Below are 19,891 nucleotides of genomic sequence, written 5' to 3'. Positions count from 1 at the left end.
TCTCACCACCCCTGAGGAAGCCCCAGAGTTGTTTTTTTCCCCTGAATGCAAAGCAGAGCTTACTGGGGTCCATGTCCAGCAGCACCTTCCAGCCATCCATCCTGTGCAGGTCGATGCAGTGCAGGTCACTGAGGGTCACCTGCCGGTCTCCCACCTCGAACATGCCCCCATAGACATAGAGGATGCCATGCTTCACTGCCACCATGGCATTGGAGCGTGGGCACGGCTCCACAGGCTGCCCCAGAGCTGCTCCTTCCTCCTCCTCCTCCTCCTCCTCCTCCTCTTCAGAGCCAGACCTGCCCTTGTCCTCTGCAGCTGCAGGGATCATCTGCTTGATGGTCATGACGGTGCCATCCTCTGCCACCACCTCCTTGATGATCTCCAGGGGTCCCTGGGGAGGGGACAGCTCCGTGTGCTCCTCCCCAGCAGCCTCAGCCTCAGCCTGTCTGCCACGCCTGCGCTTCCTCTTCTCTGATTTTGGGCCCTAAAAACAGCAGCAAAAGGAGATTTTGTGAGAATTGTGCACTCCTAGGAGCAGTTCACACAAACAGCAGCGATGCTGCTGGGAGGGAAGGGATAATTCCTATTTTTCATCCCAATTTGAAGTCTCGAGTGATCAGTGCAGCCTCCTGCTACAATGTCAAACAAGGAGCAGTGAAGCTCCTGGAGAATCCAGGCAGTGGAATTGCTTTTTCTGTTAAGAGAGGAACAGCTCTGCTGCTCCAGGTGCCACAAACACACCCAGAGGCCGAGGGAAAGTGACCCACGATTTCCTGAAATCACAACAATTGCTGGGTGCTAAATTACAGCCCATTACCAGGCAGCACTCCAGGTCTTGGAGTACGGTATGAAAGGGCTGGAAAACAATGGGTTTGGGAAGGCAGAGCAAGCAGCTGAGTGGCTGTTTGCCTGTTATTATGGGATTGACTTCTCCATTTGGAGAACAAAGCCACGAAAGGGCAGGGGGGAGACGAAGCTGAACCAGGTTTGCACTTCCCTTGCCCTGTGAGAGTGGCTAAAACACAATCAAAGAGCTGAGCTGAGTTCTGAGGCTCCTGGAGTCAGGGTTAATATTTCATCTCTTCTGGTAGCACTGGGGAGGGGTTTGATCCCAAAATTTTCTCATAGCAGCTTTTACTGAGCTACCTCAAGGCAGAATCATGGGTCTGACCTGTACACGCCTCAAAAAACACCCCAAGTATGTTTTCAAGCTTCATTTTGCTTTCCAAAATGATGGAGAAGCCTGGTTCTGGAGGAGAGGGATTGCTCAGTGCACCCTGAGAGAAAACTCAGTGCTCCATCCCTGGAAGTGTCCAAGGCCAGGTTAGATGGGACTTGGAGCAATCTGGATTTGTGGAAGGTGTCCCTGCCCATAGAGGGGTGGAATGAGATGGGATTTAGGGTCCCTTCCCACCCAAACCAGTCTGTGACACTGTGAAAACCCAAAGAGACCAAGCCAGGCCTAAAGGATGTGTGAACTCTGGAATTATTGTATTTAAAGCCCGACCTTGAGCTGTGCAGGGAACCAGCGGTTCTTCCCCAGGTCATAGAAATAAATGTCATTGAAGAAGTCCCCTTCAATGCTCTCCTCCTCCTCCTCATCGTGCACTCCCCCAAAAAGGAGGCAGCGGTTGTTGGGGGCAGCAGCCACAGAGAAGCCAGACCTGGGGGTGGGTTTTACTCCGGAGGGGCTGAGCCTGCTCCACACCCACCTTTCTGAAAGGAGAGAACAAACAGGAGCTTAGCAGAGCACTGCCCTGAGGGGTTTGTGCATTCCCAGCCTTTCAGTGTTCCAGCAAGGAACTCCATGACCCATCCTGGACATTCTCAGGGTGTTTTCAKGGTATTTCCTGGGGCAAGGAGCCCCTCTTGAAAGGGGTTTGCAGCAGACAAAGCCACCTTCCATCAGTTCTCTCCACTTCTCTGCCAACTTCCACCACTGCCTTACCCCCAAAATTAACACAGCTCATCCCAAGGAGCCCCAGCCAGGCTTTAAAAGGGGCTCAGCAGCAGGACAGCACTTGTGCTGTATCCMTCTGCTTTTCTCCAATCCCTTGTGCCCTGACTTCAGAGCAAATCCCTGAAATGCAGGCTGGGGGAAGCACTGCCGGGCCCTGTGCTTCCAAACTTCCATTATTCCAACTGATAAAACTATAAATAGGAATAATTCAAACAGGGCCTGGGATCCAGACAGTGCTGGTGACCAAGCTTCCTCCCCAAATCCCATTCCAGACAGTCAGGTTTGGAGAAATCAATCACAATTTTAACGTTTTAGAAATTCAGCTTCAAGAAAATTGTCCTGTTGCCTGAGTCAAGGACAAAATACTCTCTCTGTCCTATGAAAAATGATGGAATTCCTGTTCCAGTCAAAGATGACCAATGGATCAGCCATGGAAGGGCCCCAAGCTGGAGCAGGGGAAGAGCTGAGTGATCTCTCCTGTCCTTATCTCAATCCAGGAGTCTCCTGTTGGATTTTCTCTCCCTTYTCCAGTTAAGGAGCTTTGGTTGGTACCTGGCATCCACCCAGGAATACCCCWGCACAGGAGAATTCTGCAGTCCCAAAGATTATCTGTTGTGGAACAGGAAAGCACTGATCAAAATGTCCCAAAAACAGGAATTTGGAAATGTTGTTTTCATTCCCTCCCATACACAAACTGAAAAAAAACCCAATAAAATCTCCTTTCCTGGATTTTTTTTCCCGAGCCAACAGCGGGGCACAGAGGTTATCACCGAGAGGGGAATTCAGTTCCAGATTTGGGGTTTTTGGTGTGTTATTCCAAGAAAAGGAGAGGATTTGCACTCCCAGAGCTCACCTTCCTCCTTGGCTGCCCCTTCCACCTTCAGCAAGAACATGTCCGTGTGCAGGGTGCCTTTATCCACGTCCTTCTTGATCCTCTGCAGGGAAGGGAAACACAGGGATGTTCATGGAAACACCTTCAGATCACAGAGGAGATTCAAAAAGAAACACAAACATTGTGACTGGGCAGAGGGAGGCCATGGAAGGGGTTCTGGAGCACCAGGCAGCTCCAAAGGATGGGATTCACACCAGGGAAACTCCCTGTGAGGAGCCACAATTCCTGCCTGGGGCAGCAGGAAGGGCTCTCCAGGCTGCAGCACATATTTGTGGGGATTTTGGGGGGATATGGGACTGTGTGGACACCACAGGATGCAGGGATTCTGGCAGCCAGGAAGGAGAAATGAATTGGCACAAGGGATTTAAAGCAACTAGTTTGTAAAGAGAGGAAGGATGGGCAGCACTGAGCAAACAGGAGAGCCACACTCCTGCCTTTCCTGACACAGACAGGTCAGAGAACTCCTGTTGAACTCGTGGGAAAGCCAGCAGATCCCCACTCCCAAAGGGGGAYATGGCCACTTTCCATGGGGCTGGCAAGGCTCAATGGGATCCTGTCCCTGGATGCTCCAGSCAGCACAGGAGAGGCACAGGGGACAGCTCTGTGTCCCACACTGACAGGCAGCTCTGGCTTTTGGGATCCCACACATCCCTGAGCAAAGGTTCCTCCTCCTGAACAGAAGCAGTTTCCTCCTGAGAAGCTCCCTGCAGAAAACACTTTGAGTGTGCACTGTGGCAGAGCTCCCTGGACTCAGCAAACCCCACTGAGGTGCAGCAGGAGGTGGATTTTGCTGTCACAGACATTCCTGCTCTCCCCAGCTCGCTCTGGCTCCAAGGCAGACACTTCCAGCTGCTGGAGCTCCCTCCCCTCCCAGCCTGGACAGCTCCTGCCCCAGCAAATCACTCATCACTCACTCCTGTTCCCTTTTGTGMCTTCAAGTTCCAGGGGTTTGTTTTCCAGCACAAAACTGGCCTGGATATCCCCTCTRGATGGCCTGTGGTGTGCAGGGACAGGGGAGATACGAGAGTTTTACTGGCATCAGCTGGAAATTTGAATTCTGCTCATGGACAGCCAAGAAACTGAGGCAGGGAGAGCTTGAGGAGTGCAATCAGGATTCTCCAAAAGTCCTATATGAGATCAACAGTGGTAAAAAAACATCCAAATAGAAAAAAATATTCAGCAGGCAGAGCTACAGAGGGAACCAGGCCTTACAATGCAGGCACTTCAACCCTTCCCCATCTCCCAGAAGAATCCACTTCAGCTTTGCAATGACTGCCACTAAAAAAAAACCAAAACAACAGCAAAATCCCCACACCACAGCCATCTCTGGCATCCCAAAGCCCTGCCCACGTGCAGTTCCAGCCCTCCCCTGGCTTGTGGGCTGCACCTGCAAGGTGGAGCAGCAGCAGCTCCAGCCCCTGGGTTGCCTAGCAATGGAGAGGCCRTGATGCTTCCCACAGCCCAAACTGCAGCTCGCTGCAGCAAGCCCCATCCCCAGCACAGGAAAGGGCTGAGGACATCTTTAGGATCGGCAGGAGAGCGAGGCTGAGCTCCTGTGGGCATTCTGAGGCCTGTTCTAGGCAGAGCTGACAGCATCCACAACATCCCCATCTGTAGGAGATCACAGAAATTCTCCTTATCATCTCCTGATGAGACAGGAACAAACAGCCACCACWGTGCTGAGCCCTGCTTTTCAAAATATCAGACACCAGCATCTCAAGGCAGGCACATTTGGGCTTGTAAAGCTCCTTTTTCACCATTTSCAGCTTGGTTTGGTCAGCAAAGGTGAGTGGGGACCAAAGTGCTGGTCCTGGAGTGCCTCAGACAAGTCCCTTCAYCTTTCCTGCCTCTATTCCCAGCCATGAGAGATTTTCTCCTCCAGGTGCAACAAAGAAAATTCAGGCCTGGACTGACAGAAGTCACTGAAAACAGACTCTCCACTACTGCATGTTCAGAAAATCCAAGCAGGGCCCAAAGCTCTGTTTGTGCCTTCCAAGCTCCCTGCCATGTCACCACCCTCCTCCAGCAAGGTGACAGCCAAATTGTGTCCCTATTCAAAAAGAGGAGCTATTACAATTTCCCTACCTCTTCCCTTCAAAATTTCCTATCACATGTATGATTTAGTCCTGCCTCTTCTTAGAATATTCTACATCACTTAGAGAACAATGCTTTGCTTGGATATTGGCCTGGTTTCCCACCCAAAAATGTCTTTGTGTGCCCCAAAATGTCTTCAATCCCCCCCCCAAATGAAATATCTGCCTCTGTAACTGGAGACAGGGGATGGGTCCTCTCCTGTAGCTGCCCAGCTCCAATTAAATATTGTTTTCTCCATGTCTACCTTTTCCCAAGAGCATCCCAGGCAAACACATTTTCTTCACTTCAAAGCAAACCCAGCCACTCAGCTCCACAATCAGCTCTAAGTGAAAGCACAATGAGAATTAAATAGCCACACATTAACAGAATTGGGTCTCTCCTAGAGGGGCCATATCCTGCTCAATTTAATTTTCAGGAGCAGGCTGAAGGTTTGCTGTTCCAAAAGGCTGCAGAGAGAATTCTGCCCAGTGCTTTGCTCAGTTTGTGCTACGAAAGCAGAGTCTGTCAGGAATGGCCCATCAGAGAGAAGCAGAGTGATAAAGACAGTCAGTTTTTAATAGAAATGTCTGTTTTGATGGAAAAGCTGTTCTCTGAGCTGCAGAGGACTTCCCTCAGCTCCTCTCCTCACCCTGCAGAAAGCTGAGGGCAGGTTTGCATTGCCATCCCTTGTCCTTCATGTTTATCAGGCCACACCGACCCCAGAGCACAAGTGGAACAGAACCAACAGCAAACTCGTGTGACTTTTAGATTTCCATGGGCACCTGGAGCCCAGCTGCTCCCAGGAGAGCCCCACATCTGGCAGAGCAGGCTCCTGCTTCCATCCCACCCTTGGGAGCCATGAACAGGGCAGGGAACAGCACAAAGCCCTTTCAGGAGGAACAGGCTCCGTGCAGTTACTGCTGTTTAATCTGACGAGGCAGAGCTCAAAACACAAGCCCTGAGGAGGCACAAATGCTGCTAAATATACAGAAAGCCTGATTCCCTTCACTCCCCTTGCCCTGCTTTGTTCATTCCTTCCYCTCAGAAGAACAAGGAGTCCTCCTCCCCCAGCTGGAAGCGCCGCCTTTCCACGGGAGCAGCAGGATCCGGGGCCTCTGCCTGCAATCCCAACATGAAAAGCTTTTGCAGGAGCTTCTGCTCAATGAAACACTTCCTTACTTCCTTCCTGCTGCCCAGCACGGACACAGGGATGGCTGCTCAATGAGGAATGTGCTCTCAAGGGCTCTCTGGTATCAATTCCCAGGATTAACGGAGCAAGGAGCAGAGCTGGGTGAGCCTGGTGCAACAAAAAAAGCCTTTTCTGCCTTATTGAGTTTGCTCCCTCACCTCTGCCACTGATGGCACGAAATAAAAGTCTCCTGGCAACTGCTGCTTTTAACCTGCAAGTGCTGAAGCACAAAGAAATAYCTGAGAATGCTTTCAGTTGCCAAAAAAATGTCATTTCTCCCAGTTGCTTATTCCTCCCTCGGTGATATCAATGCTTTATATTAGATAAGAACATCAGGGAAAATACAGAATTTGAACCTAGATTAGCCCTTCAATCAGCTGAAATGCATGAAGAAAAGGCACAATGAGATGATGCCTGGTTTAGTTACCAGCCTGTGGACAACCAAGTGGTGTGACTGAGCACAAAGGGTCCCCTACCTGTTTGGAGTATCCTCCGTAGATGATGATGTTGCCCTCGGGGGTGGGAGTCATCTGACAGCCAGATCTGGGGGCWGGCCCAATGCCTGCAGGAGCCAGCCTGCTCCAGGTGAAACAGTCCAGGTTGAAGGTGTACACATCGTTGTAGTAGATGTAATCCCTAGGGAGAGCACACAGCRCGTTTGGTGACAGCACAAAGGGCACTGAGAGCTCTGCTCCCAGCCCTGACAGCACATCACACCCCCTGGAGGAGATGTTTCTGTGAGACAACGATCTGACAAGATTCAGAGGCCAAAAACGCTGTTTTGGAGCTTTTTTCTTCAATGCCACCAACACCTGAAGACTTTAAATCAAGATCCCTCATCTTTCTTACATGAAAGTCCACTCAATACCAATCCTTCTGAGGATAACCCTCCCACAAACACCCAGATTTCTGTTCCTGGTGACATTTTGTTCCTTTTTTGAAGGAGGATTCAAACCCCCAGCCACCCCAGCAACCCACCTTGCACTCTCATGGAAACCTCCAAAGATGATCAGCTGCCTTTTGCACGCAACCATTCGATGTCCGCTTCGTCCAGAGGGACCTCCTGGTGCCCTGGAACACAAAGAAATTCAATTTATCAGCAAAATCCTCTTTCTTGTAGTGCATCAGGCCCTTTTTTATTGAAGTCACTTGCAGCTGAGCTGGCTGAGCTCAGCTTCTCCTGGAAATGGGAACCTTGGGGAACGTGGCTGCCTCAATCCAYGGCTGCTTTTCTCCAGAACAGGACGTGTGCTCTTCCTGCAGCTCTTGGGATTGCAGCACAGGCAATTTTATTCCTAGAGATAAACCATCCTAACAGCACCCAAACTCTTGAAATCTTTTCAGTGATGACTCAGGAGCTAATTTTTCAGGAGAGTTTAATGAACAGCACTTAACTGGCACAATTGCAGGGGAGACATTCCCAACAGAGATGTTTTCTCCAAGCACCACGAGACAAAGGCTGGCTCTGACACCCCCCTCCTTGAGTGTCTCAGGAAATCATGTACCTACAACACCTTCACTCACCTCCTGCAGTCTGGGTATGACACCAAACCAGGGAAAACACTCTCTGGATTACTCAGGTTTCCTCAAGAACAAAGGCATTGCAGCAAAACAAGACATGGTTATCATCATTATCCTGCTGAAGGAGGGAATGTTGGATGGGATGTTGGGAAGGAATTGTTCCCTGGGAGGGTGGGGAGGTCCTGAAGGGTGCCCAGAGAAGCTGTGGCTGCCCCTGGATCCCTGGAAGTGCCCAAAGTCAGGCTGGATGGGGTTTGGAGCACCCTGGGATGGTGGAAAGTGTCCCTGCCCATGGAGGGGCAGAATGGGATGAGCTTTAAGGCCCCTTCCCACCCCAACCATCCCATGATTCCGTGACTCACTCGATGATCCTACACGCTCAAAAGCAGCTCCACATCCCCGTTCTGCTCTTCCAAGCTTTCCTGACCTTTCAGTTAAATGTGCTGCTTCCATTTCCAGAAGCAAGCACCCAAACCCCATCTGGCACATCCAAAAGGCTCCCGAGGAGCTGGACACCCCATTCCAACACAGATTCACCATCCTTCATCTTCACCCACAGCATCATGGAAGAAGCAAACAACAAAAACCTCAAGGAATTTCAAACAAAGCCCACTTCAACCAAAGCAGAGGGCAAACAGGGTTTGCTGTGTGTGTTCTCTGCCCCCATGGATGCATCCATCCTGTTTTCCCTCACTCAGGAGTCTCCCAAAGTGCCTGGCTGGCACCACTGAGCCCAGCAAGACTCCCCCAAAAGGCAGCCTCAAAGTGTGGAAGTGATTGCACAATCAGGGCCTAACTAAATCAGTTGAGAACAGCAGCAAAACCAAAAGGCACAACCCCCCTGCCCCAGTTGGAGAGCCAGCAGGGAGCTGGGAATGTGGTGATGGATTTCTGGGGAGAGAGAAAATGAGGGCCCTCGTTCACCCTGCAAAATGACAACCTCACCCCAGTGATAATGAGAAACTCCAGCAGAACAGCAGCCTTTGGGGAAGACTGAATTAATATTGATTGCTTGGACTCTTTATTCTAACAGAGAGGAGGTTTTTYCAAGCATTTACTGGATTTGTGAGTATCACCCTGCACAACAGCACCTCTGGTATTAATTTCATCAGGATCTCAAATCATTATTTTCACTCACTGTAACAAAGCTCTTGTGTCATTATTCCAAAAGACGGCACTTTTAAAATAATCTTTTCATTTTTTTAAGGAGAGAATGAATTAAAACCCAACATGAACACTACAACTCTGTTCTCAGAGARTATCTTCAGCCTTATTTCTGAAACGGGTTTCCTCCAAGCTCAAAATCAATTCTGAACAATAAAAAGTTTACCCACTGATGTGTTTTAATAAAACTCCCACAAATGTASAATTCAAGTCACAAATGGCACAGTCAGGCAGGACTGGCAGAGATGCAGAATCTCATTCCAACTCAAGAAAAATCTTTCCAAATGCAAACTCTTCCCCCTCACCTGTTTCATTGCTCCTGGTCCCAAAGAAACATTTAGGAATTGGCTTCCCAGACTTTATGATTAATGCTCTATTTCATGGGGTTGACACCAGAAAGCAGACATGTGGGAGGGAGCTGTAAATTCTCCAGACTTTTTTTTTAAAAATAGATGAAAAAGTCTAGCTAAGGACTGGCTCCACACATGTACAGCATGAAGATGCTCTGAGCTGCTCCAGAAGGAATTTGCTTTGGCTTGTGGAGTTACTCTGGGACTTGTAGTAACAAACCAGACCTGAATCCATCCCCCAGATTCATGAATTACTTGTCCCAGTGGCTCCAGCAGTTACCACTTCATCCAGAGGATGCTCAGGTGAAGCTTGGGAATGTTCAATAATAATAAAAGTGATGCTGCAGAGACCATCCCATCACAGGGGCACTCCAGGACGAAGCTCTTTTCTCCTYCAGAAGCAGCTGAACTCAGGATTTGTGCTGTTTGACACCTTTCCCTGGAAATGCCCCAGTGCTGGGGGCAGTGGCACACACAGATCCCATCCCCTCGTGTTTGGATACTCAGGAAAGGGAGAAGTGAAAACACAACTGGAACAGGGCACAAAATCCTCAATTCCAACTCCTCGCAAAGTCAATCCAGTTGTACATTTGTTTTTCCTAATCTACCAAAGAACAARCTCATTTCTGGGCTGACAATCTACCTGATTTACACCCAAATAACTTTTTCTTTCAGCACCTTCTACCTGGTGTGGCAGCACCTGATTTTTCTGGTGAGCAAGGAGAGGCAAAAGTGAGACAAACCCTGCACTGGGCTCTCCTGCTCTGCAGGGACTGCTCCAGTTACTCCAGTGAACCAGACACTGGGGAAACTGGGACATTTATAGCAACACATCCCACCAAATCTGACAGAAASTACCATCAGCATCCCAGAATTTCAGTGAAGGGAGCTATGCTGGCTCCAAACCCAGCTCCAGAGAAGGGAGGGATGTGCCAATTGCCAAGCACAAGACCCCAAGGATGCTCCCTGTCTCTCCCTGAGGAGTGCACTGGGCCACAGGGAGCTGAGTTGGGAACATTCTCTGCACAAAGGAATGAGGCAATGAGGTTAAAATATTGCTGCTCCAAGGAAGGGTAACAAGCAGTTCATGGACTGAGGGAACCTCGTGCATCACACACCAGATAAGGTGGCTGCACTAAGTCAAAGTCAGCTGCTGGCACGGCTTCTAACGGGCTGGGATTTGCTGTGTTTGGATCATCTTTGTGCATGTAAAATGCAAGGAAACACAGCTAAACCTGGCTAAATATAGCAACTTTTAACTCTGTCAGGCAGCCTGGCACCGCTGTGCTCTGTGCTAGGAGCAAATGGAGCTTCACTTCCCCAGAACAGGGAAGTTTTCACTTCCTCGAGGTTTTCTCTTCCCAAGTGTTTAACAGTCAAGCCCTTCATGGCACCAGGAAGGGTTTGTGGCAGGAACTGTAGGCCAGGAAGGGCAATATCATTGTCTGGAATCTGAATTGTGGGGCTGGAATGATTAAATTTCCTAGAATTTCAGGTTCAGAACACAGCAGGATTATCTTGGACAAAGCAACACATGAAACCCACCTGGAACGGGGCACTTGTGATCCTTCCCATGGGAACAGAAATGGAAACTTTGTCTCTCCTGTCCAGACATCTCTTAATGAATAATTAATTCTGTTACTTTTATTTGCACTAAAATGATGTCTTCTAAACCCAACACCAGTCTGTGCCCCATATCTGCCACCTGGCATTTATTGAGGTAAAYTGGCCCCACACTCACACATGGAATTATTGCTTGGCTGTGTGAAGGCTCCTTGTACCAGGGATGGTTCCCCACCACCATCCAACAAATGGGAAATGCTGAAGGCAGTGAAATGCAGCAGGTGGCATGATCAGTTTTAAAAGCAGGAGAAAATCCCTTGTAGAAGTCAACGAGCATCTCTGCTCTTTGCTCTTTCCCTTTCCAAGCACACTCCTGCTCTAGTGCTGTATGGAAAAGCAAAGGGGCAGCAGATCCTGGATTTTCATGAACAAAGCCATTCCCTTCCAGGSTMCTCCAGCTCCTTCCTCATCAGTGCAGCTCCTGGGGCTCAGCMCAAGGATGGGGAGGRGATGTGCTCTGATTCCAAYRCTGGGACCAGGGTATGGGATGCCAGGATGAAGGACAGAGGGCCACCCAAACATGGCAGGAAGCTCACACAGAGCAGACTCCAAACTCCCCCTTGTCAGGTWCTGTCAGTGCTCCCGTTTGGCAGGGAGAGGGACAAAGGTGAGGCAGGCACAGAGTGTCACTGTGTGACCTGGGGAATGTGCCAAGGCACAGCCAGGGATCCATCCCTGCACAGCTCACCCCAAACCACCCTCAGGTACTGTGCAGGACACAGACACAGCTAACAAGCCCCCACACCCTGTAACAGGATAAAAAATGGGATAAACCTGGACAGATCTGGTGTTCCCACCTGCAGGAAGAACAGGAGCTCCTGAGTGATCCAATACTGCTGCTTTTCCCAGCGTACTTCAAGTGTGATCTGCAGCTCCAGCCCACCCCAAGCTGTTCTCTGACTAATCCCACAATCAAAACAACCCCAAAGCCAATGCCAAACTCAGACCCAAAGCYAATCTCCCACCTTTCAGTCCACTGGGTGTCACAGCAGAACTCCTCTGACACAAACATAAACACGAACAGCCAAAGGGAAAAGCCAAAGGTTAAGGAAACATCAACAGAAGACTTGGGGCCAGATCCATTGAAAATATTTACACCTTCMCTGCTGTCAGAAACTACTGGGACTTTTGGCACCTGTTTGCTTTGATAGGTCTGGATGACTGCCTTGTTTATCCCCAGCAATCTCAAGGCAGTGAATGCCAGTTACCAGGACTGTGCTGGGTTCAAACTGTGGCTGAAAACACATTGAAACTGGGAGATCCTTGAACTGGTCCTGTACAGCCCCCACTGGAGGAGCCCAGGAAAACACAGCACCAGTTTTGGAGTTGGACATCTGGATCTGCCAGGGCTGGGAATAGAGAGATGTTCATGGATACTCTTCCCTTCAGTGAAGCAACACCAGGCACAGCCACGCCCCAAAAATCAAATATTGAATAACCCAGCTTTGGCCTCAACTGACCTGGAACACATCTCTCATTCYCATTTCTCTCTGGATGTGTCCTCTCCACCCCTCTGAGGATGGGCACCACTGAATTTAAGGGAGAGCAGGGAAATCACAGCCCTGGAGCAGGAATCAAACTCGGATCACACTGGCACAGCTCCTCAGAAGAACCCCTGAACACCAGGRATCTCAGGGATCATCCAATCCAACCTTCCATGGCAAAACCACAGTSCAGACAAGAGGGCCCAGCACTTACTTGATCTGCTCCCAGGTCTTGGTGGCCAAATGCAGGACCCAGAGATCCTTGTAGTGGTAGAACTGCTCCCCATTGGGAGAGGCAAACTCGCCCCCAAAGATCCAGAGCTGCCCCCCAGCCGTGGGCACCACAGCTGCCTGCAGGAGAAGGGAGAGAGGGATCAGAGCAAGATTCCAGCATTAGGCACAGAACTTCACCAGTCAGCACATGGCTCCAAATCCCAGGGAACAGCTGCAGCTCTCTGGGCTGACAGAAGGAGAATTTGGAATAAAAGGTCCTCGGTGTTCAGCACACCTTCCCCAGAGCAAAGGAGAGCTGGCCAAGGAGCTGGGCTCTTCCCACCTCCTGTAGGAAGTTCAAAGTTTCCTAGGAAGCATCTTGGGATTGGTTTAACAAAAATTGTTCAACTCTCTCTGCTCAAAAACAAAAGAAAACCAAAAAACCCCAAGCACAGAAGAAAACATGCAGCATTTGGATAAGAGGAAATACTGTTCCTGCTTTGATTGTCCCACAGCAGAGAGGGATTTTTTAATATCTTTTTTACAGAGAGCAGCACCGAAAGACCTTTGGGAAGCAAGCTGCCAGTTAAAAGAGGAAAGAGAGCAGGACTCCATTAGAATYATCTGTGTTAGGACTAAGGAAGAAGGAAGGAATCCCAAAAAGTTTCCAATTTGTGCTCTTTCCAGAGTACCCATCACAGAACAATTTTGGGATAATGATCTCTTTGCTCAGAAGAGCTCTTCATTCCCTGCCTGTCTCTCCCAGAAAACAGCAAAGAAGGTTTTTAGCACCACACTAGACCGTGCCCTGCCATAAACCAGCCCATACATGCAACAATGAAATGAGAAAATCCAGGATGTGCTTCCAGGCAGGATTTKTGGGAACACGAAGCCACCCAAACAAAGGGGACCTGAATTCCATGGGCATCCAATGCTTGGAAGCTTCAGGGGAAGGTTGATTCAACAACCTGCTCATACTTGTGGGTGACCTTTCCAARAGCTGGCTCAAAATCCCTGACAAAACCACAGCTTTTCCTTGAGCAGCTGCCAACACCTGCCCACAGCTCCTCTCACCTCACCTCCAACAGGGGATTGTGTGTCAGAGACCAGAGATGACAAACAAATAAATAAAACTAAAARCATGCCCTGGCACCCACTTCTGTTAACTCTGAGCCAATACAGAATATGCATTAAATACAGAGCCACAGGGAAAACAAAGCAGGCAGCTCATGAGGCTGAGCTGTCCCCTGTGAAACCACAATTCATGATCAGAAACAAAACACTGCTGGAGCAGGGCTCCTCTCTTTTTTCCAGCTGCAATTCCTGAGCTGCTCCCTTTGGACTGAGCTGCTTGACAGCCACCTGCTGGCTACTGGAGCGTGGCCTCTGAAATCCAAGCTTTATTTTAAACAAGGCAAAGGAGCCCAAAAATCGAGTCAGAATCTTTCAATTCCAGGATACACAGCTTGGAGMAAGCCTGGCACTTAACAAAAAGAGAACAGGAAGCTAATGGGGGAGTGGGATCTTACCAGGGAACTCTGGAGAGCTTTGGGATGGGCAGGAAAAGGACACTCACATCCCGTAGGGCAGCTTTTGCAAGGTACCAGTCACCCATTGGCTGCAGCAGGTAAGAAAATCTATCAGCTGGTGAGGGCCAAAGACCTGCAAAAAATACAAGTCTTTGGTCCAGTTTCTGCTGTGCAGGTGTTCACATAAAGTAAACAAACCCAAATCCTTCATCCTCACAAGCAGCCAGTGACCTGGATTTCCTGAGAGGGGGAGAAGAGCCCAAGTGCTCCCTGCTGGCAGCAGTGGCAGTGCCTGGGATGCTCATGGATGTAGGTTTGTGGCCATAAAGAAGATAATTCACCATGGTCAAATTAAATTCTGAAAATTCAGTGCCCCCTGGGATCTTGGATTTGAGCTGGTCCCTGATAATGCAGCAAAGATGATTCYTTTCCTAAGAAGAATCTCCCCCCTTGTCCTGTTTGACTGATACAACCCCAAATCTTCATTCCACACTGAACATTTCCAGAGCACACCCAGAGATCAGAGCACCTCAGACAGGCTTGGACAGGCCCCTCAACAGAAGACACCACTGGCAGCCCATCAGAAGGAGAACAAAGAGAAGCAAGAAACCCTCAGGAAGAGAAAAAACAAAAAACCCTCTTCCCAATCACCTTCAGAGCAATTGCAGCTCTGGCAGCCYGAGCTTTACCTGGTGAGCACAGCGCCTCGGGGGTGGGTTGGGGATCTCCAGCTTGGCCCAGCTGTTCTTCCTGATGTGGTAAATGTACAGGTCATTGTACAGGTAGGTCTGTGAGAGAGGGACAGGAAACAGCAGCTCAGCTCAGCTCAGCTCAGCTCAGCTCAGGGCAATCTGGGGGAAGATGGCAAAGCACAACCTCTCCAGTGGGCAGGGAAGGAGGACAGCAGCTCCTGCACTGGACTGAACACCAGCAACTGTTCCAGTAACCCACTGGGCTGAAATGTTCATCCCCAAACCACCAGTGACAGCTGAGACACGAGAATTTAAGAAGCTGAGTTTAACACAGATGTTCAGGTTCCAGCTGCTCGACTCCAAAGCAAAGAACAGCTCCAGTGCTAAAAAAATCAGAATTYGTTTAGCACATCACCCTGGATAACCCTGAGGTGACCAAACATCACTGCCAGGATTTTTCCAGCCCAGTTTGTCTCCAGGAGCACGACAAACACCTGCAACCTGCAGAAATTTAAACAAGAGAGTTCCTGAGTGCAAAAGGAGCACAACAAGCACCTGCAACCTGCAGAAATTTAAACAAGAGAGTTCCTGAGTGCAAAAGGAGCACAAAAACCACCTGCAACCTGCAGAAATTGAGGAAGAAGAGCATTCCTGAGTGCAAAAGGAGCACAACAACCACCTGCAACCTGCAGAAATTTAAACAAGAGCATTCCTGAGTGCAAAAGGAGCACAACAAGCACCTGCAACCTGCAGAAATTTAAACAAGAGCATTCCTGAGTGCAATGATTTGCTGCTGCTCCCATCTCCAATGCCTTGCCTGCAGCAGAGGTGCAGAAATATGTTTTGAGAAGTGGAAGAGGTTCTTCACTCGTTATCCCAAATGAGGGGCAGATATGGCTACAATTAAGTCTGGAGAAATTATGAAGGCCTGAAATATTGATGCTGAGACAATCACTCTGACTCYTTAATGGGTTCCAGAGTGTCTCCTTCCTGCCAACTGCTCAGCCACGAGACAGAGCCATGGCAGAATTAAAAGGCTATTTTGCTCTCATTCAGGGACAAATACATATTTTATGACTCTGGCTCGAATTTCCCTTCAAATGAGACTCGTGCAAATTACAGGAAAAGGAGGGAGGGGGGAGATAAAGAAGAAAATGGAAGTATACATTACTTTTTGGCCATTGAAATATTCACCTCCAAAAAGGATCAGCTCGTCTCTCTCGGGGTGAGCACAGAGGGAGCAGTTCAGCCTGAAAGAGAAAAAGAATGGAAAAAAAAGATGTGAAACTTTTTAAAACCTTGAACCTTGGAGCCTTTAGCTCAGGCATGAGCACCTCTGCCCTGCAGCCACGAAGGTCTCTCCATCATCTGCCAAATTACCTTGCTGTGATGTTCACCCCAGGGCTAAAAACTTCTCCAAAGAAATTAATTTCTTCCAAAACTTCCAGCAAGATGAATTGGGCACTGTCTGAGAGCCTCTCCTATTTCAGGAGCACAGTTCCTGTGTGATTTAACTCCCCCTTTGACGTGAGCTCCTGAATTTTAATGCTGGGGTGGCAGGAACAAAAATGACTTTTATGAGGGCACAGAACTCTGGGCTGTCTCTTTATTCATCTGTGTCATTATTCTGCACTTGCTGCTGGGCACTGCTCTCCTGAAGCACCCCAAGTATGTGAACCCCATTTAATACAGTRATTTTTACCTCATGGCACATYCYTTTGCCTCTGAATTCCCTTCAGCCCTCTAGGTAAAATCCAAAACTTCCTCTTCACTTTTATTTCCCCTCAAAGCCCTGAAATTTAACCCTGCTTTGCCTCTTTTGTGCTGAGGAGATGGACAAAAAGTGGATTTTGATGCAAAAAAAAGCTGTTGGTCCCTTTTTTTAACCAGAAATTCAGTATTCCAGGCGTTTCATAACTCCAGGTATCAGCTAAACCTTCCACTCTTGGGAAATAATTTTACATAAATAAATAAATGGCATTTAAAGCACCCCCAAGTGCTCTACAAGTGGCAGCCTTACCTGGGTGAGGGGGGAGGACAGGATGATTCAATCACTTGGGTCTTTTTAGCATCCAGACTCTGGAATTCTGCWATCAGGGCTTCAAGATCCTCCTGGAAATAAAAAGACAGATATGAGCTGCTTGGCATGCATAGAGACACACATGAAACCCTTTGAATAAGGCCTTTAACACMACGTTTTGAGCAGGGAAAAGTCACAGTTTGGAGCTGAAATACAAGCATCCCCTCTAGGAGCGAGAGAAATAAAGATTTCCTTTTGATTTTAAGACCAGAAGAAAAATATAAGGGGGATGGAAAGCAAGAAGGACCCTTTAACTGCATTTTCCTGCTCATATTTCACACCTGCTGTTATACACATTGGGATTTAACCAAGTTACTGGTTTTGCTTGGAATCAGAGAATCAGGGATTTTAAAGCTGTCACACACAGTGGGATTTAACCAAGTTACTGGTTTTGCTTGGAATCAGAGAATCAGAGATTTTAAAGCTGTCACACACAGTGGGATTTAACCAAGTTACTGGTTTTGCTTGGAATCAGAGAATCAGGGATTTTAAAGCTGTCACACACAGTGGGATTTAACCAAGTTACTGGTTCTGTTTAGACTCAGAGAATCAGGGATTTTAAAGCTCATCCAGTCCCAGTGCCATGGGCAGGGACACTTTCCACTGTCCCACGATGCTCCAAGCCCYGTCCRACCTGKCCTGGAACAKTCCCAGRGATGGGGCATCCCTGGAATTCCGAWTTCCAGGAGGTTTGKACAAKGATCTCAAGCACRTGGTGGGATGGAYTATTGCTGTGTCTGCGCAGGGCCGGGATTTGGAGCGGCTGATCCACGTGGGTCCGTTCCAACTCAGGATATCYTCACTTTTCCCGGACAGCCCCGGTTCCTCCTGGATTCTTTCCTTTTCTCCCAACCCTCTCCTGCACCTTCCCCCTGCAGCCCCACGCCCGTCACCTCCTCCTTCTTGGCTCGGCGGGACACCTTCTTCTCCATCTTCGCCGCCGTCTTCTCGGCGCCTTTCCCCTTCTTGTCGCGCTTCCCCTTCTTCCCCATGGCGGTGGGGCCGGGATAGGCCCGGGATCACACCGGGATAGGGCCGGGATCACACCGGGATAGGCCGGGATCACACCGGGATAGGCCCGGGATCACACCGGGATAGGCCCGGGATCAAACCGGGATAGGCCCGGGATCACAGCGGGATAGACCCGGGATCGCACCGGGATAGGCCCGGGATCACACCGGGATAGACCCGGGATCACACCGGGATAGGCCCGGGATAATACCGGGATAGGCCCGGGATCAAACCGGGATTCCAGCGGGACGGGGCTTAGGCCGGGATCACGCCGGGATTCCAGCGGGACGGGGCTGGGGCCGGGATAACACCGGGATTTCCCGGGATAACACCGGGATTCCAGCGGAACGGGGCCGGGATACCCCGGGATCACTGGGATCATAGAGAGATGGGGCCAGGATACCCCGGAAGACCCCGCGATGGGGTCGAGACGGGGCCGCTCCGCCCCGGCCGCTCTCTGTTCCCGACAGCAGCGCCCCCTGCCGGCTTGGCGGACTCACGGCTGCGGGATGGCTGCCGCCGCCTCACGCCGGTGTGGGGAGCTCCGCAGGGCCGGGGACGGGGGTAATGGAGCCCCGCACACCGGTCCGCACAGCCCTGGCACAGATCGGCCGCGTTGGGGTTGATCCCCGCCCCGAGCGGAACGKGGAGCCCACAAAATGGCCCCCTCCCCTCACCTCCCCTCACACAAAATGGCCCCCCCTCAGGGGAGGCGAGGGCACGCCATGGCGGGGCACAGGCTCCAGGGAGGCTCAGGGCACGGTGCCGGGCTCTGTTCGGTGATGCCCAGTGCCAGGCCGAGCAGCGATRGSCACAAAYTAAACCACAACAAATTCCACCTCAGCGTGAGRGGRGCAGAGCCYTGGAACAGCTGCCCAGGGAGGTTATGAATCTCCCTCTCCAGAGACATTCTAACCTGCCTAAACACAYGTCACCTGCTCCAGAGGACCCTTCCGAGCCAAAATATTCCATGATTCTATGATAAGGAGGAATTTCTTCACAGAAAGGGTTGTTAAACATTGGTGGGGGCTGCCCAGGAAGGTTTGGATTCCCCATCCCCATCCTAAGAAAAGCCTGGACGTGATCCCCACTCTGGGCTGGTGGGGATCAAGTACAGCTCAATAATCCCAGAGCTCTTTTCCCACCTCAGTAATCCTGGGATTCTGTGATTCTGTCACCTGAGACACGAGCCAGGCCTGGGGGAGGCCCTGTGCAGAAATAAAATAAAAATAAACCACCAGCAGAACTCCCCGGGGACTGGGGCGCTGGGCAAGTGTTTTTATTTCCAGCTGCAGACTTTGGGCAATGGGGTTTATCCAGGCCACTCTCCAAGCCCTGAGTTTTTGGAGAGCCAAAGTCAGTACAGACACTGTGAGGTGATGCCAGGCAGCTGCTTTTCCCTTCAGTGATGGGGAAGGAATAATGATGGTTTATTTTTTTACATGGTATTTCACGCAGATGCCAAGCCCAGGGAAAAATTCCTGGGAAAACACCTACTTTGAACACCTAAGGCTGTAAATTAAATAGGCGTTGAAATACATTTTTTAGCTGTGGGCTTCATTCCACTGCRCATCAAAAATTGCCACCACAATTGTTTCTTGCGGGGCAGAAGCAATAAAATCATTACATTTTTCACTGAATTCCTGCAAAATCTCACATTTCCTGGAAGCAGGGTGGTCTTCATCACCCCAAACCACTGAGGGTCTCCATTAAGGCACAGCCCAACACCCGCTGAGTTATCCCAAACATCCAGCATGGAACTGCAGGATGGATTTTTCTCTTTGAATATCCACCCACTCTTGAACCTGRGATCAGGCAAACACGGCCCTGGAKGGTGGAGRGAAGAGCTGGGAAAGTTATTTTGAKGTTGCAGACAGTGCACKCTGTGAGCAGTGCTTTGTTTTTCTGTTTGTTCCACAAACACTGTGATTCCAGCTCAGGCTGCAGCGTGGCTGTGTTTGTGTGCAGGAAAAGGAGCAGAAATTCTGGGGGAAAACATCTCTGGTGAATGGGACAATCACAATTCCCACATGTGGGAGCTCTGCTGAGTTCCCTGRCCCTACAAACGGCCCCGGATGTTCCCCTGCTGCTCCTTGGGCTTCAAGCTCAG

At 49.9% G+C, this 19,891-nt stretch overlaps 1 protein-coding gene across 1 annotated transcript in view; it reads right to left on the bottom strand.

Annotated features, from left to right (window-relative positions):
• The window catches only part of KLHDC4 (kelch domain containing 4), a 20,198-nt gene extending 2,014 nt beyond the window's left edge, over nucleotides 1–18,184 (bottom strand). Inside the window, exons 1-10 of the mRNA XM_057382935.1 lie at nucleotides 17,664–18,184; nucleotides 16,711–16,802; nucleotides 15,862–15,940; nucleotides 14,688–14,786; nucleotides 12,471–12,607; nucleotides 7,093–7,185; nucleotides 6,591–6,750; nucleotides 2,814–2,895; nucleotides 1,508–1,716; nucleotides 7–484 (exon numbers count right to left, since the gene is read on the bottom strand). Coding sequence (XP_057238918.1) covers nucleotides 7–484; nucleotides 1,508–1,716; nucleotides 2,814–2,895; nucleotides 6,591–6,750; nucleotides 7,093–7,185; nucleotides 12,471–12,607; nucleotides 14,688–14,786; nucleotides 15,862–15,940; nucleotides 16,711–16,802; nucleotides 17,664–17,762 — 1,528 coding nt within the window. The 5' untranslated portion in view covers nucleotides 17,763–18,184. The remainder of the gene's footprint in view (nucleotides 1–6; nucleotides 485–1,507; nucleotides 1,717–2,813; nucleotides 2,896–6,590; nucleotides 6,751–7,092; nucleotides 7,186–12,470; nucleotides 12,608–14,687; nucleotides 14,787–15,861; nucleotides 15,941–16,710; nucleotides 16,803–17,663) is intronic.
• Between the last annotated feature and the right edge of the window lie 1,707 nt (nucleotides 18,185–19,891).

This window comes from Malurus melanocephalus, unplaced genomic scaffold (assembly GCF_030028575.1).
Source record: "Malurus melanocephalus ecotype Western Australia unplaced genomic scaffold, MMel_1.1 scaffold_593, whole genome shotgun sequence".
NCBI classification, from domain to species: domain Eukaryota; kingdom Metazoa; phylum Chordata; class Aves; order Passeriformes; family Maluridae; genus Malurus; species Malurus melanocephalus.
The sequence above is the reverse complement of the archived record's forward strand: the minus strand, read 5'-3'. Positions and strand labels throughout refer to the sequence as shown.